The sequence below is a fragment of the Rhinopithecus roxellana genome, chromosome 5 (assembly GCF_007565055.1).
Source record: "Rhinopithecus roxellana isolate Shanxi Qingling chromosome 5, ASM756505v1, whole genome shotgun sequence".
NCBI classification, from domain to species: domain Eukaryota; kingdom Metazoa; phylum Chordata; class Mammalia; order Primates; family Cercopithecidae; genus Rhinopithecus; species Rhinopithecus roxellana.
Genome location: NC_044553.1, coordinates 149658779 through 149674796, shown reverse-complemented (window position 1 = coordinate 149674796; position 16018 = coordinate 149658779). Strand labels below are relative to the sequence as shown.

General features: G+C 47.1%; 1 protein-coding gene across 5 annotated transcripts in view; it reads right to left on the bottom strand.

Annotated features, from left to right (window-relative positions):
• The window catches only part of DGLUCY (D-glutamate cyclase), a 100111-nt gene that overhangs the window by 48815 nt on the left and 35278 nt on the right, over window positions 1–16018 (bottom strand). For 4 of the 5 annotated variants that reach the window (XR_004057215.1, XM_010356385.2, XM_010356386.2 and 1 more), the window contains exons 2-3: window positions 8275–8326; window positions 5278–5409 (exon numbers count right to left, since the gene is read on the bottom strand). Coding sequence is in view for 4 of the 5 variants with exons in the window: in XM_010356385.2 (XP_010354687.2) it covers window positions 5278–5380 (103 nt within the window). In the remaining variant the exon portion in view is untranslated. Of the gene's footprint in view, window positions 1–5277; window positions 5410–8274; window positions 8327–14718; window positions 14734–16018 lie in introns of those variants that run through there. The other variant, XM_030929953.1, reaches the window with a different exon arrangement.

Below are 16018 nucleotides of genomic sequence, written 5' to 3'. Positions count from 1 at the left end.
TACACCGCCCTGCAGGGAAGGACACAGGCCTGGCTGGTTTTGCTACCTGCTAACTGCAGAGCCCCACTCAAAAAAGTGTAGGTAATGCTTCAATCAAACACACACAAACCTACAGCTTGATGAATTGCCATGAAATGAATCCTACTACATGCTGTAGCCTCCTCTGGGGGCAGCCAGCCTTCCTCCGCAACAGAAATCCTTTGGCTTTGGAGGTAAACACACCTGGGCTCGAATCCTGATCCTGTCTCTGACCAGTTGTGTGACCCTGGGCTGTGGCTTTGCATGTCCTAGCCTTGGCCTCCCCATCTATAAGATGGCAGCAACCATGCCTACCTCCAAGAGACCTCAGGGAGGTAATGTATGTAAGTTATTGAGCACCTCGGTGTTCAGGAAGCAGGGACTGAAGTTACTGTTCAATGAAATCCTGTGTAGATGTTTAAAATTATGGTTACAGAAGAAATATGTAATGATTATGTTAAAAGATGTCTGTGATGTGTCATTAAAGGAACTATACTAGGTAATGAAACAATGTATTGGACAAATTCTCCTTTTTATAAAATCAGTGAGTGAAAGAACTAGAAGGAAAGGGGAGGGAAGAGTGGAAAGGACTGTGTCCTGTAATTTGAGTGCCAGCTCAGCCGCAATACAATAGAACACTGGGTAGACATCTAAGTTTTTTGGCTGTAGTCCCTGACGTCCAGACGGCTCTTCTGGACTCACCCAGGGCCTGGGGGAACTCACCGCCCTGCAGGGAAGGACACAGGCCTGGCTGGTTTTGCTACCTGCTAATTGCAGAGCCCTACAGCCTTGAGCGAACATAGGCAGTTGCCAGGGAGTGGTTACGGCAGGGCTTGGGTAAGACCCAGTGCTGTGCTGGCTTCAGGTCTGGCCCAGCACACTTACAGTGGTGGCGGCTACAGGGGTGCTTGTCTCACTCCACCCCCAGCTTTAGGTGGCTCAAAACAGAGAGAGAGAGACTCTTTGGGAGAAAGTAAGGGAAGAGAACAAGAGTCTCTGCCTGGTAAACCAGAGAATCTTCCTAGATCTTGTCCAAGACCATCAAAGCCATACCTGTACTGAGGCTGCAAGAATGACAGCGTTACTGGACTTCAGGTGCCCCCTAAAGCAGAAACAGCTTAGATCACAACACTCAAATCCTTTCAAGTAACTGGAAAGCCTTCCCAAAACAGAGGGCTATAAATAAGCCCAGATAGCGAAGACTACAATAAATACCTAACCCTTGAATGTGCAGACACTAAAGAACATCTACTAGAACTAGAAGGAAGGACATTACAAGTTAATGCCTCAGGTGACAGAGCTGTGCATGCTGGTCATTTGCTTCTCTGTGCTTTTCACAATATTCTAAAATTAAGACCATCCTGAAGGAAAACATAATTATGTTCTATTGGGCCGGGTGTGGTGGCTCACACCTGTAATCCCAGCACTTTGGGAGGCCGAGGTTCGCGGATCACCTGAGGTCAGAAGTTTGAGACCAGCCTAGCCAACATGGTGAAACCCCATCTCTACTAAAAATACAAAAATTAGCCAGGTATGGTGGTGCGTGGCTATAATCCCAACTACTTGGGAGGCTGAGATAGGAGAATTGCTTGCACCTGGGAGATGGAGGCTGCAGTGAGCTGAGATCATGCCACTGCACTCCAGCCTGGGTGACAGAGTGAGAATCCATCTCCAATAATAATAATAATAATAATGTTCTACTGGAGAAATACCCTTGAGGACAATTGCCCTGTCAGATTTGCTGTATCAACCCATGTCCCTTTCTCTCCTGCAATAATCTTGCTGGCGAATATTTACTGAGTGCTTTTTATGTGCCGGACTCCCCATGCCAAGTCATCTGCACATGTAATTATATTTTATAGATGAGGGGAACAAGGCTCAGAGAGATGAAGTGACTTTCCCAGGGTCACACAGCTGCTGCATGGCACAGCCGGCATTTAAACCTGGGACGAGTGTCCGTGGAGCTCGCCTCACTTCATCACGGAGTGGCCTCCGCTGGGTTTCAGGCACTGGGTTTCCCTAGGAGGGGAGCGCTGTCCTCCACGGGGACTGGGGAGTGAAACAGATGCAACCATCTGTTGGGAATGTCCAGGACCGGCTCCTACTCGAATCGCAGTGCCTGGAGCTCATTATCACAGTCGCCACAGTGCCTGCCAATGCTACAAGCAGACTTTCCAAATGAGGACACGTGAGACACCCCCAGCTGCCGAAAGCCCAAGGAACCTGATGCCGGTCTCAAACAAGCCCAGCAGGGCTGTGAAAATGATCTGGAGCGAGGTGGGAGGGGATTCAGCTGGCTTAGAGGCCTCCCACTCCCTACTCACCCGCTCCTTACCACCAAAGCCCCTTGTGAGAACAAACTGGATTTTTTTTTTTCTTTTTTTTGAGATGGGGTCTCCCTCTGTTGCCCAGGCTAGAGTACAGTGACGGGATCTGGGCTTACTGTGACCTCCACCTCCAGGTTTCAAGCGATTCCCCTGCCTCAGCTTCCTGAGTAGCTGGGATTACAGGTGCATGCCACCACGCCTGGCTAATGCTTTTGTATTTTTAGTAGAGATGGGGTTTTGCCATGTTGGGCAGACTGATCTTGAACTCCTGACCTTAGGCAGCCCACCCGCCTCGGCCTCCCAAAGTGCTGGGATTACAGGCGTGAGCTACTACACCCAGCACAAATTGTATTTTTAATACAATAAATCAGGATGGTATGTGCACAAAGCTTCTTTGTTTCCTTTTTTTTTTTTTTTTCCCTTGAGACAGAGTTTCACTCTTGTTTCCCAGGCTGGAGTGCAATGGTGTGACCTCGGCTCACTGCAACCTCTGCCTCCTGGGTTCAAGTGCTTCTCCTGCCTCAGCCTCCCAAGTAACTGGGACTACAGGCGCGTGCCACCGCGCTCAGCTAATTTTTGTATTTTTAGTAGAGATGGGATTTCTCCACATTGGCCAGGCTGGTCTTGAACTCCTGACCTCAGGTGATCCACCCGCTTCGGCGTCCCAAAGTGCTGGGATTACAGGTGGGAGCCACCGCGTCTGGCCCTTTGTTTCCTTTTTAATTAAATGAACTTTGCAAGGTACTATGTTTTGGTTTTGTTCATCTCCATGGCTGGAGATGAATAGAAAAGTCCCCAAGTTGTCCCCATTAGTAACAGGCACAGAATAGAAGCCTGCATGGTCTCTTTCTGGAGAGGATGGTGGACTCTGGAGGCCTCACCTTTCTGGAGGATACTTTATGGTCTGGTGATTTGTGCATCCCCCAGGTGCCTTGGGCTCCATGGAAAGCAGTGACACTTTTCTTTGTAGATAAACTGAGTAATTTCTCTGAGTCCTTTTACCTCAAAATCATTTTTTTTTTAACTTAATGACAAGAGAGAGGAAAAAACACCCTTTAACATTTCTAATCTGAATGAAAGCCCCCAGAAGACAGCTCCAAGCTGGAGTTTTCCAGCTGTTTGGTAAAATGAGCTTCTCTATTTGAGGAGCATTTCACAGCAGCGGGAACAGCTCAGGCGCCCCTCCCGACAGTCCCACTGGGAAGGTTCTGCTGCTACTTTCATTGTGTAGGTGAGGCTTAGAAAGGTCGCAGTTTGCTAGTAAGGAGTGAAGCTAGGACTCACACTCAGGCTTTCTCCCTCCAGGCTCCAAGGCCCTGGCTGATCCGCTCTGTTGCCTCCCCAGAGTCTTAGCAAGCAGTTGTCAACCTGGGGTTAAGCTGGTGTTCGCTGCTCATATATAACGGGTTGTTGTAGACTAATACCTTGGTGGCTCTCTATGTATATATTAGGTAGTGCAAAAGTAATTGCAGTTTTTGCCATTACTTTTATTTAAAAAAAAAAAATGACAAAAATCGCAATTACTTTTGCACCAATTTATATAAACTCTGCTCCCCAGTATTCACACCCCATTGTAGCCCCTTCCCCATTGACTCTGGCCTTGGCCGTGTGATTTGCTTTGGCCAATGGGACATTAGTAAGTGTGATGCAAGCAGAGGCTTGGTATGAGTTTGGGCATTAGGACTTATTCTCTTGGAATCTGTCTCATGGCGTCCTGAGCTCCCATGTACAGAAGTTTGGCTATCACTACTGAAGAGGTTTCATGGACAGGAAATGTTCAGCCAGTCTCAGATGTTCTAGCCATCCCACTGGATGCCAGATATGTCAGGAGGAAGCCATCTTGGATGGTCTATCCCCAACAGACACCACATGGAGCAGAAGAGGCGCCCTGCTAAGATCAGCCTTGATTGCAGAATTGTGAGAATTATGGTTTTAAGCCACTAAGTTTAAGAGTGCTTTGTTATTCAACAGTTAACTCTGTTAGCCCATATATAGCAACAGAGGCCAGGCATGTTAATAAACTAAAGGAAAATGGTCTTGCTCTAGTACTTTAGACAGTGTTGATGGTTTTTCCTTGGGCACTTATACCATAACCAGAAGAGTCTTTTTTTTTTTTTTTTTTTTTTTTTGAGGCGGAGTCTCGCTCTGTCGCCCAGGCTGGAGTGCAGTGGCCGGATCTCAGCTCACTGCAAGCTCCGCCTCCCGGGTTTACGCCATTCTCCTGCCTCAGCCTCCCGAGTAGCTGGGACTACAGGCGCCCGCCACCTCGCCCGGCTAGTTTTTGTATTTTTAGTAGAGACGGGGTTTCACCGTGTTAGCCAGGATGGTCTCGATCTCCTGACCTCGTGATCCGCCTGTCTCGGCCTCCCAAAATGCTGGGATTACAGGCTTGAGCCACCGCGCCCGGCCAGAAGAGTCTTTTTTAATGTGAAATTTTGCTTGGACTTAGGTCAATGACAAATTTGGTATCTGTTTTTTCTTGCAGGACCTTTTAAAGCCTTCGGTTTCACTCCTGGAATACAGTGGGGAGATGGGTGCCACCCAGAGAATAAGACCAGTCAAGGGTAGGAAGAATTGGTCTGATTCAAAATCTGATTAAACTGCAGTGTAACCTGGGGGCACTTTTCTGGGAAGGGACAACCCTTTTCATCACCTGAGCCCACTGGTGGTTCTCCATATGGGGCGAGGTGACCAAGCAGAACTGGGTGTCATTAGACCCATCTGATGGGTTTCCACACCTTGAGTCTAATCCAAGGTTCCAGTTTCTTCTGGGAAGTTAAGTAGTGACTGAAGCTAATATCATTCTGCTCTTACTTTCTGTTTCCTATGCAGAATCTAGAAGTCTCAGGAGTTTGTGGGCCCTACACAGCTGGTATTTCCCAGGAACTTTCTTTTTCTTTTTTTTTTTTTTTAACTATCTGGCACCACTTACCCCCAGCCATGCTGGATGTATTTCTGATGTTTGGTTTCTTTTGTAGAATCAAACTCCTTAGGGCAGAGGGAAGGCAGGACCTCAGGTGGAGTGTGAAGGGCATTGTGTCACCTTGAATAAGTAGCAGAGAATCTGGGTGAAGGGAGAAAAGGGAACAAATGAGAAAGGGTGGCCCCTGAAGGCAGCAGATTCAGCCTCACATAGCATCACATTCCACATCATATCCCACCCTTTCTTGGCTCTGTTCCTGGGCCTGCCTTGCGGTGGGCATTGTTTGGAACCCATTCTCCCCCTTGTCACATCTCAGTTTCTGATGAGAAATTCCTAACGAAAACCTGAATGTCCCCCTTCCTTCCCCTACGGGCTTTCCATTCCTCTGAAGCTGCAAAGTCTTCTCCAAAAGGCTGGTGCTGGGCTCCTTGGCCAGGAGTCACCGTGGCCTATTATTCTACTTGACTCTGAACTCCCTTCTCTCCCTAGGGCGTCGAAGGCAGGGACACAGGTGAGACTTCTTCCACAGGCTCCAGAGCACCTATCACAGCCTATGCACATAGCACGTGCCCCAAATAGACACGATTGAATGAACAGACGAATGAGTACCACTGCAGTCGCAAGTGAAATAAGAGGCTGAGTTTTGTCGACATGCGACTTCCGTTATTTAGATTTAGGTTTCTAGAAGGTATAGGGACTTTGTGTTTCCTTTTTTTTTTGAGACAGAGTCTTACTCTGTCGCCCAGGCTGGAGTGCAGTGGCGCGATCTCGGCTCACTGCAAGTTCCGCCTCCCAAGTTCACGCCATTCTCCTGCCTCAGCCTCCTGAGTAGCTGGGACTACAGGCGCCCACCACTACGCCCGGCTAATTTTTTGTATATTTAGTAAAGATGGGGTTTCACCATGTTAGCCAGGATGGTCTCGATCTCCTAACCTCGTGATCCACCCGCCTCGGCCTCCCAAAGTGCTGGGATTATAGGCGTGAGCCACCGTGTCCGGCTGGGACTTTATATTTTCTTCTTTGTGCTTCCCCAACCCCTCTCTCGGCACAGTGCCTTATACAATCTTTGGCGAGTAAATAGATGTTGTAGATTTTTAAAAGTAGAATGTGTTTTTTAAACCACAGTTTAAAGTTAAAAAATATGATTTTTAAAAAATAGAGGTGGTCTCAAATCTCCAGGAAATTGTGTTCAGAAGGGAATCCTATAAGTTGACTTCTTTTTTGTTTTACTTGAGGCAGAGTCTCGCCACTCTGTCTCCCAGGCTGGAGTGCAGTGGCGCAATCTCAGCTCAGTGCAACTTTCACCTCCTGGCTTCAAGAGATTCTCATGCTTCAGCCACCTGAATAGCTGGGATTACAGGTATGTGCCCCCATACCTGGCTTATGTTTTTGTATTTTTAGTAGAGGCGAGGTTTCACCATGTTGACCAGGCTGGTCTCAAACTCTTGGTCTCAAGTGATCAGCCCACCTTGGCCTCCCAAAGTGCTGGGATTACAGGCGTGAGCTACCACACCTGGCCGAAACTGACTTCTTATGCTATAAAAAAAGAGGTTTCGGCCAGGTGTGTTGGCTCATGCCTGTAATCCCAGCACTTTGAGAGGCTGAGGCAGGAGGATTGCTTGAGGCCAGGAGTTCAAGACATGCCTGGGCAACATGGCAAAAACCCACATCTACCAAAAAGAAAAAAAGAAAATAGCCAGGCATGGTATTGCATGCCTGTAGTCCCAGCTACTTGGGAGGTTGAGGTGGAAGGACCACTTGATCCCAGGAGGTCAGGCTGCAGTGAGTCAAGATCATGCCACTGCACTCCAGCCTGGGCAACAGAGTGAGACCTGTCTCCAAAAAAAAAAAAAAAAAAAAAAAAGATAGATTTTAGTATTTCAGCAAAATCTAAAGCTAGATAACCACATTGTGTTGGTTTCTAAAGCATAGCCAAGGTCCTTTTCATCCAAATATACCCAGTGCCTAGCGTAGTGGCACAAAGGTGGGAGTTCAGTAAGTGTTCGTTGAATGACTGGCTGACTGCAGAATGAATGAGAGCAGGATTCAAGGACAGTGCCCATAGTGAGGGTTCTGGACAAGCCTGACTTTCCACAATTCTTTCTATCTAAAGAGAAGAACTCAGTGGAATTCCAAACCACCAATTTATGTTTTCAACTCTAATCTCCTAGATAGAAAATAATGTAAACCCCAGGGCCATTTTAACAAAGAATTTGAGATTGCATAAAATCTCTTGCAAACAAAACAAAAAGAATATTGCTTTGGAAGGAGAGATGTATTTAGAGCCAACAATGAGTACTTTAATAGCTGTGGGAACAAAGTGCTGTGGGGACACAGGGGAGAGAACACTTAGTCCCCACGGACTGAGGGGAGGGGGTGCTGGGAGGAGTCAGGTGAGGTAGGATTCCATTGCCCAGTGGAAGATTCTGAGGCTTAAAGCAGCTGCTTTGGCAGGTCAGGCCTGGGTTTGCCTAACGCCTGGGCCTGGCAAGCCTGACCCCCTTAGTCAAGCAACTGAGCTACCAGCCAGGGTCCTAAATGTCTGTAGTTCCCCAGGGTCACTGCACACTGCAGAGAGGACCTAGCACCTCTGCCTGGCACACAGCAAAGGCCCAAGAGAGAAGCATCCCATAACCATGTGGGGAATAGCAGCCACCCCTCTGACAACCGTCTTCATTTACCCAAACCCACTGGAATAGGTCATCCCACAGGTACCTCCACCCACTCTCATTATTATGCTAGAGAGCAGCAGGTGCAAGCTGTGTGCTGTTTTGCAAATACATTTTAGCCAGGAGACCAAAGTCTGAGGGTTATTGCCTTCTCTTTCCTTTATTTATGTATTGTTTTAATGTAAATGTAAGTTGATTTTAGGTTACTTTCCTGGCATGGAGAGAAATGAGTGTTGCCAGAAATAATGCCCTGTGAAATGCATGCTGGGAGTGTGTCAGGCACCCCAGTGTCACCCACCGTGCATGCTGGGAGGGAAAGAAGGCTGAGAGCCCCTACCTTACAGAGTCATCCCTTTGAAGGCAGGGTCAAACAGGGTGTGACCTGGCTCCTGCAAAGTAAAAAAAAAAAAAAAAGCCTTCAATGTACACCAATCAGAGAATGCCCACTCATAGTAAATGATAGCAACTACCACCATATATGGGTACCCACTGTGTGCCAGGACCATGCTAGGGCCTTTACGTACATCATCTGTTGGTTTGTCACTATAGTCCCACACACAAAAAAGGCATTGTTAATCCTATTACAGTCAGAGACTGAGGTTCAAGGAGCTCAAAGAAGTTACCTAATAATAAAGTACGTCTAAGTTCATATTTGTTTGATCACTATTTGCCTTTCTATATGTATGAATCTATGTATGTATCCATCCATCCACCCATTCATTCATCCATCCATCTATCCACCCATCCAGTCATCCATCCATCCATCCATCCATCCATCCATCCATCTACCCATTCGTTCATCCATCTATCCATTCACCCAGCCATCCATCCATTCACCCAGCCATTCATCCATTCACCCAGCCATTCATCCATTCACCCACCCACCCATCTTGTGGTGCTAGGAATCACATCCTCAGTATATTTTTAAAATAGCAGGGACCTTCCCACTATCCCCAACAAGGTGATTTTACGGCCAGAGCCTCTTCAGTTCATATGTTTTTAGGGACTGAATCCTAAACTTCTCAAACTTTCTATCAGGGCACTGGGGAACCCACTGCTGCATGGACCAGGTATCTTATTTTCCTGAGTGGTCTTCCTCTAGAAGTGAAGTGAGATGGGATCCAATTAGTGAGCCCTGGCTAGAATCCAAAAAGCTACCTTTCTGCTGCGAGCTCTCCCTTTTCTCTTTAGAGAACAAACTATCAAACCCAGAAACATCATTCCCTAACATCAAATATATCAGAGAGGAGCCCTACAGACAGTCAACTTCTAGCTGGATCTGACATGCCTCAAACTTCAGTGTAAAAATATCTTATGCATGCTTGTCACAGATTTCTGAAATTCCACCTTTAGAAAGTAATGTCTCTATTTACCCAAGTAATCCAATCCTAGGACTGTATCCTACAGATGTGCTCAAACAGTGATGAAATGACTGAGTATATAGCAGCACTGTTTGTAATAGAAATGTTTTAGAAACAGGCTGGGCACAGTGGCTCATGGCTGTAATCCCAGCACTTTGGGAGGCCAAGGTGGGAGTATCGCTGGACCCCAGCAGTTTGAGACCAGCCTAGGCAACATGGCAAAACCCTGTCACTACAAAAAATACAAAAATTTGCCAGGCGTGGTGGCGCATGCCTATAGTCCCAGCTACTTGGGAGGCTGAGGAGAGGATCACCTAAGCCCAGAGGTCACCTAAGCCCAGAGGTCAGGGCTGCAGTGAGCCATGATCATACCACTGCAGTCCAGCCTGGGTGACAGAGCAAGACCCAATTGAAAAAAAAAAAAAAGAAGAAGGGAAGGAAGCAAGAAGGGAAGGAAGCAAGAAGGGAAGGAAGGAAGGAAGGAAGGAAGGAAGGAAGGAAGGAAGGAAGGAAGGAAGGAAGGAAGGAAGGAAGGAAGGAAGGAAGGAAGGAAAGAAAGGTGAGGCCCAGTGGCTCACACCTGGAATCCCAGCACTTTGGGAGGCCAAGGCAGGTGGATCATCTGAGGTCAGGAATTTGAGACCAGCCTGACCAACATGGAGAAACCCTGTCTCTACTAAAAACACAAAATTAGCCAGACATGGTGGTGCATGCCTGTAATCCCAGCTACTTGGGAGGTTGAGGCAGGAGAATTGCTTGAACCTGGGAGGTGGAGGTTGCAGTGAGCCGAGATCACGCCACTGCACCTGGGCGACAGAGTGAGACTCCGTCTCAAAAAAAAAAAAAAAAAGAATGAGGCTACTCTCCACACCTTATCTGAAACAATCTCCCAATGATGCAAAATTAACAAGGCAAGGTGGAGAATTCTCTATTAACCGACATGCCCATGTTCTGTTCACATCCACGTAGACATCTGTGGAAGGATGGAGAAGAGCTTGGTATCAGTGGTGCCCTCAGAGGGGAAAGTGAGAGGCTGGGGCCTGAGTGAGAGTGACTGTCGCACTATATTTTATGTGAATGGCGCCCTCTGGAGTTGTGCCTTGGGGTGGCCTTGAGGAAAGACAGGCTTTCTGCTCTTTATCTTTTCTGTACTTTTTTTTTGGAAGCAGGGTCTTGCCCTGTTGCCCAGGCTAGAGTGCAGTGATGGAATCACAATTCACTGCAGCCTCTCCCACCTCAGTCCCCCGAGTACCTGGGACTACAGGTGAGCACCACCAAGCCCATCTAATTTTTTAATCTTTTTTTTTTTTTTTTTTGTAGAGACGGGGCTGGTCTTAAACTCCTGGCTTCAAATGATCCATCAGCCTTGGCCTGTCAAAGTGCTGGGATTACAGGAGTGAGCTGCTGTGCAAGGCCAAAGCCACCATGCCTGGCCATCAGTCAACTCTCTAGCCTATAAAAACACGTTTATCTCTTTGGAGATTCCAAGGATTTTAGAAGTTGTATGCCAGGAAACCAGAGGAAGACCAAATACATATCTCATAATATTACAGTACCTCACTGAGTGGTGGTAAGGGTTAAAGTTGTTAATGCATGTAAGGCTCTCAGAATACTTCTGGCTGGTTCAGTTAGCGCTGTGGAAGCATTAGCCATGTTTATTACTCCGTGCCCCATGCCAGAAACAGTGGTGAATAAGACAGTCACAGCCCACGCTCGCAGGGGTTTACCATCCCAGGAGACAGACATTAAATGCATAATTACCATCATGTCTGTCTTCCAGGAAAAGATAGAAAAGTAAATAGTTAACTATAACACCATGTGCTTAGCGCTCCCGGGCCCGTGGACTCAGGGTGGAGCAGAAGGGGCTGAGTCTAAAAGGAGAGTAGGGGTCAGACTAGAAGCAGGCTGGGGAGGGAGAAGGTCCTCTAGACCCAGGGGCCAGCAGGAGCAAGGCAGGGAGGTATTAGGGGGCACCAGCTGTCCATGCTGCAGAGCCTGACACGAGGCAGGAGGTGGTGGGAGCCAGGGCTGGGAGGGAAAGCAGAGGCCGGCTCGTGGGGACCCTCCTGTCATGTGAAGGAATTTGGATTTATCCTGGAGCCTCAGGAAATCACAGAAGGTACTGAGCAGTGAGTGATTTGTGAAACTTGCCTTTTAGGAAGATCAGTGGGGCTGCAGGTGGGGGACAGACGGCAGGGCAGCCAAAGTATGAAGTTGGCAGATGAGAGGGGACTGCAGGGCAGAGACAGGAGCATCAGAAAGTCTCCCTCGCAGGTGTGAAAGGAAAATAAATCACAAAAATAGACCCCAAAATCACTAAGCCAAAGGGAAAAGTCAAGCTGGGAACTGCGCAAGCCTGCCTCCCATTTTATTCCCGAATAAGATTGCTAAAAGATGAATTCCTTGTGGGCTTCAACATCTTTACCCTAAAACAGTTCTATTGAATTTCACCCTGGCAATGTAAATTGACAACTTATTTTCATGGGTGCCTGACAAAGGATAGACAGAACCCAAAGTCATCCCTCTGAGACTCACCTGAGACAAATGCGTATCTAATTGCTTCCTTTGCCCTACTGTTTATGTAAAAATGTAGATTCACTGAGCCAGACTAAGGCATAAGTGACTATTCCTCTACCCCCTTCTCACATGGAAATTGTGTATTCAGTGAAAGGCTGATCAGTCTCACACATAGATTGATTTCTCATGTCTCCCTAAAATGTATAAAACCAAGCGGTAGCCAGGCATGGTGGTTCACACCTATAATCCTGGCACTTTGGGAGGCCAAGTTGGGCAGATCACTTGAGGTCAGGAGCTCAAGACAAGCCTGGTCAATATGGCAAAATCCCATCTGTACGAAATATACAAAAATTAGCTGGGCATGGTGGTGCACACCTGTAATTCCAGCTACTTGGGAGGCTGAGGCAGGAGAACTGCTTGAACCCGGAGAGGCAGAGGCTGCAGTGAGTTGAGATCGCACCACTGCACTTCAGCCTGGGTGACAGAGTGAGACCCTGTCTCAAAAAACAAACAAACAAACAAAAATAAAAACCTGTACCCCGACCACCTTGGGTACATGTCCTTAGGACCTCCTGAGGCTGTGTGTTAAGGCTGTATGGTAAGGCTGTGTCCTTAACTTTGGCAAAATAAACTTTCTAAGTTGATTGAGCTCTGTCTCAGATACTTTTGGGTTTGCATAGGAAAGAACCTTGCAGGGAAGAGGCTGCCTTCATCCTTCACGGGCCCGGCAAGGCCTGCAAGAGCAGGCAGTGCTCAGCACACCCTGGGGAGCAGCTGAGGTTGTCCCTGTGATGCAGAAACAAGGAATCAGGCTCACACCCAAGGGAGGGGGTTTTCCTCGTTGCCTTTCAGTTCAGTGAAGACAAGGCTTTCCATCCGTTGTACTCACTGCTGGACATGCAACATCAACAGTGCCTGGCACACGGAACGTGCCCAATAAATGTTCACTGTCAGCTGGGTGCGGTGGCTCCCGTCTGTAATCCCAGCACTTTAAGAGGCCGAGGTGGGCGGATCACTTGAGGACAGGAGTTCGAGATCAGCCTGGACAACATTGTGAAACCCTGTCTCTACTGAAAATACAAAAATTAGCTGGGTGTGGTGGCGCATGTCTATAATCCCAGTTATTGGGGAGGCTGAGGCACGAGACTCGCTTGAACCAGGGAGGCGGAGGTTGCAGTGAGCTGAGATTTCGCCACTGCACTCTAGCCTGGGTGACAGAGACAGACTGTGTCTTAAATAAATAAATAAATAAATAAATAAATAAATAAATCTCACTGTCAGGAGGGATGGGCAGAGTATGTGGCTCACACAAAGGCAGCTAAGAAAAGGCGGCCAGGGAGGTAGGAAAGAAACTTTTTGATTCAGAAGCAAGTATTTCAAGGAGGAATTTACGATCCGGGGAGGTCAAGGAAGATAAAACCCAAGAAGCATCCACTGAATTTTATAACCCAGGCTCCTTCTCCCAGTTTATCCCAAAGAAGCCCTCACAGCTCTGCCAGCCCACAAGCACCGGGAACACCTTATATTCATGTAGCATCATGTTTAGAACCTCGAAGGGTGCACACAAAAAACAGAAGACACAGCTTCCTTGAAGCCTTCAGTCTAGTCAAGAAGATCCTATTATTCACAAGAACAAACAACTCACAGTGTTACAAAACTCCATTTTTGGTTTCTGTAGATGTCCCCTGGATCACTTCCCCAGAGTCCCACAACTTGATAATGGAAGAACAAAATGAGTAGGTGTACAGACCTTGTCTCTCTACTCATTAATTTTTGTGGTAGGAGTTGCTCAATGTTTGCCAAGAGAGTTGCTGGTGGTAGCCTAAATACAACTGCAAATTTGCAAAGTAAGTGTTGCTGCAAGGAAGAAGGCATCCTAACTGTATAAACATTTTATTTAAAAAATGGTATTATAATAGCAGAGACAAAAGATTGGGGAAATGCTGGTAGTCATAATTAAGATTTGTTTATTTAAATAGGTTAAATACAAGGGCTCCCCACACGCAAAGAACTGTTAATGAAACAAGTATTTTCTTTCTTTCTTTTTTTTCTTGAGACAGAGTCTTGCTCTGTCATCAGGCTGGAGTGCAGGAGTGCAATCATGGCTCACTGCAGCCACAACATCTCAGGCTCAAGCCATCCTCCCACCTAAGCCTCCTGACTAGCTTGGGACCACCACAGGCATGTACCACCATGCCCAGCTAATTTCTTTTCTTTTTTTGTAGAGATGAGGGTCTCACTATGCTACCCAGGCTGTATTTTCTGAACTCCTGGGCTCAAGCGATCCTCCTGCCTTGGCCTCCCAAAGTGTTGGGATTACAGGCATGAGCCACCACACCTGGCCAAAACAAATCTTTTCAATGAAAGCAAATGGTGGTCCCTTCTCCTCCCCTTGCTAAACAATTCAGTCCTAAAGCCACAAGGTGGAGCTGAGTAAGGTAGGACTCCGTGGTGGGGAATGGCGGGTAGTGTCTCTTATGACACGAGACCCTGTCTAAAAAGAAAAAAGAAAGGCCGGGTGGGGTGGCTTACAACTGTAATCCCAGCATTTTGGGAGGCCGAGGCCAGGAGTTCAAGACCAGTCTGGCCAACATGGCAAAACCCTGTCTCTCCTAAAAATACAAAAATTAGCCAGGTGTGGAGGGGCACGCCTGTAATCCCACCTACTCAGAAGGCTGAGACAAGAGAATCTCTTGAACTCAGGAGGCGGAGGTTGCAGTGAGCCAAGATCGCACCACTGCACTCCAGCCTGGGCGACAGAGCAAGACTGCATCTCAAAAAAAAAAGAAAAAAGATGAATAATGAGATATAAAAAAGATTTTCTTTAGTACCATTCTTGAAATGTTCTGTCACTTTGCAGTTGTTTTAAAATAAAAAAACAGACCGGGCGTGGTGGCTCATACCTGTAATCCCAGCACCTTGGGAGGCCGAGGCGGGTGGATCACGAGGTCAGGAGATCGAGACCATCCTGGCCAACACAGTGAAACCCCATCTCTACTAAAAATATAAAAAATTAGCCAGGCGTGGTGGCAGGCACCTGTAGTCCCAGCTGCTCAGGAGGCCGAGGCAGGAGAATGGCGTGAGCCCGGGAGGAGGAGCTTGCAGCGAGCTGAGATCACGCCACTGCACTCCAGCCTGGGAGTGAGACTCCTTCTCAAAAAAAAAAAACTATAGAAAAATTATGGATAAACAAAATGTGGTATATACATACAGTAGAATATTCTTCAGCCTTAAAAAGGAAGGAAATTCTGATGCATGCTACAACATGGGTGAACCCTGAGCGCGTTATGCAAACTGAAATAAGTCAGACACGAGTGACAAATATTGTGTGATTCCATTTCTACGAGGCACCCACAGCGGACAGATGAACAGAGATGGCAAGCTGAATGGTGGTGACCACAGGCTGGGTCCAGAAGATGGGGTGGGGAAAGGGGAGTTATCGTTTAATGGGCACAGAGTTTCAGGCTGGGAAGATGAAGAGAGTTCTGGAAATGGAAGGCAATGATGGTTGCACAACAGTGTGAATGTACTTAATGCCACAGAACTGGACACTTAAAAATGATTAAAATGGTAAACTGTATGTTATATATTTTTCATAATAAAAAATTTAAATTAAAATGTTAAAAATCAAGTTGTGATTGTTAAGAAACATTCACATGAAGGCCAGGTGCGGTGGCTCATGCCTGGAATCTCAGCACTTTGGGACGCTGAGGCAGTAGGATCCCTTGAGTCCAGGAGTACAAGACCCCCATCTCTACAAAAAATAAAAACTAAAAAAATTAGCTGGCATGGTGGCGTGCGCCTGTAACCCCAGCTACTCAGGAGGCTGAGGCGGGAGGAGTGCTTGAGCCCTGGAGGTCGAGACTGCTGTGAGCCATGATTGCACCACTGCACTCCAGCCTGGGGGACAGTGAGACATTCTCTCAAAAAAAAGAAACATTCACATTAAATGTTTAGTTTCAAATTGTTGGTGTGAAAAGCAACAATTTTTCAGTGTGTTCACCAGACTCAGTGTGTGTCTTGAATATCAAATATTCTAATCCCAGGTCTCCTGTTCCAGCTCCATGGGAAGGTGCTTATCTTGGGAAAGGAAGGTTGTGTGTGTGTGCTTCACACAGGCCAAACTGGATTTTTTTTTTTTTTTTTGAGACAGAATCTTGCTCTGTTGCCCAGGCTGGAGTGCAGCGGCGCGATCTCTGCTCA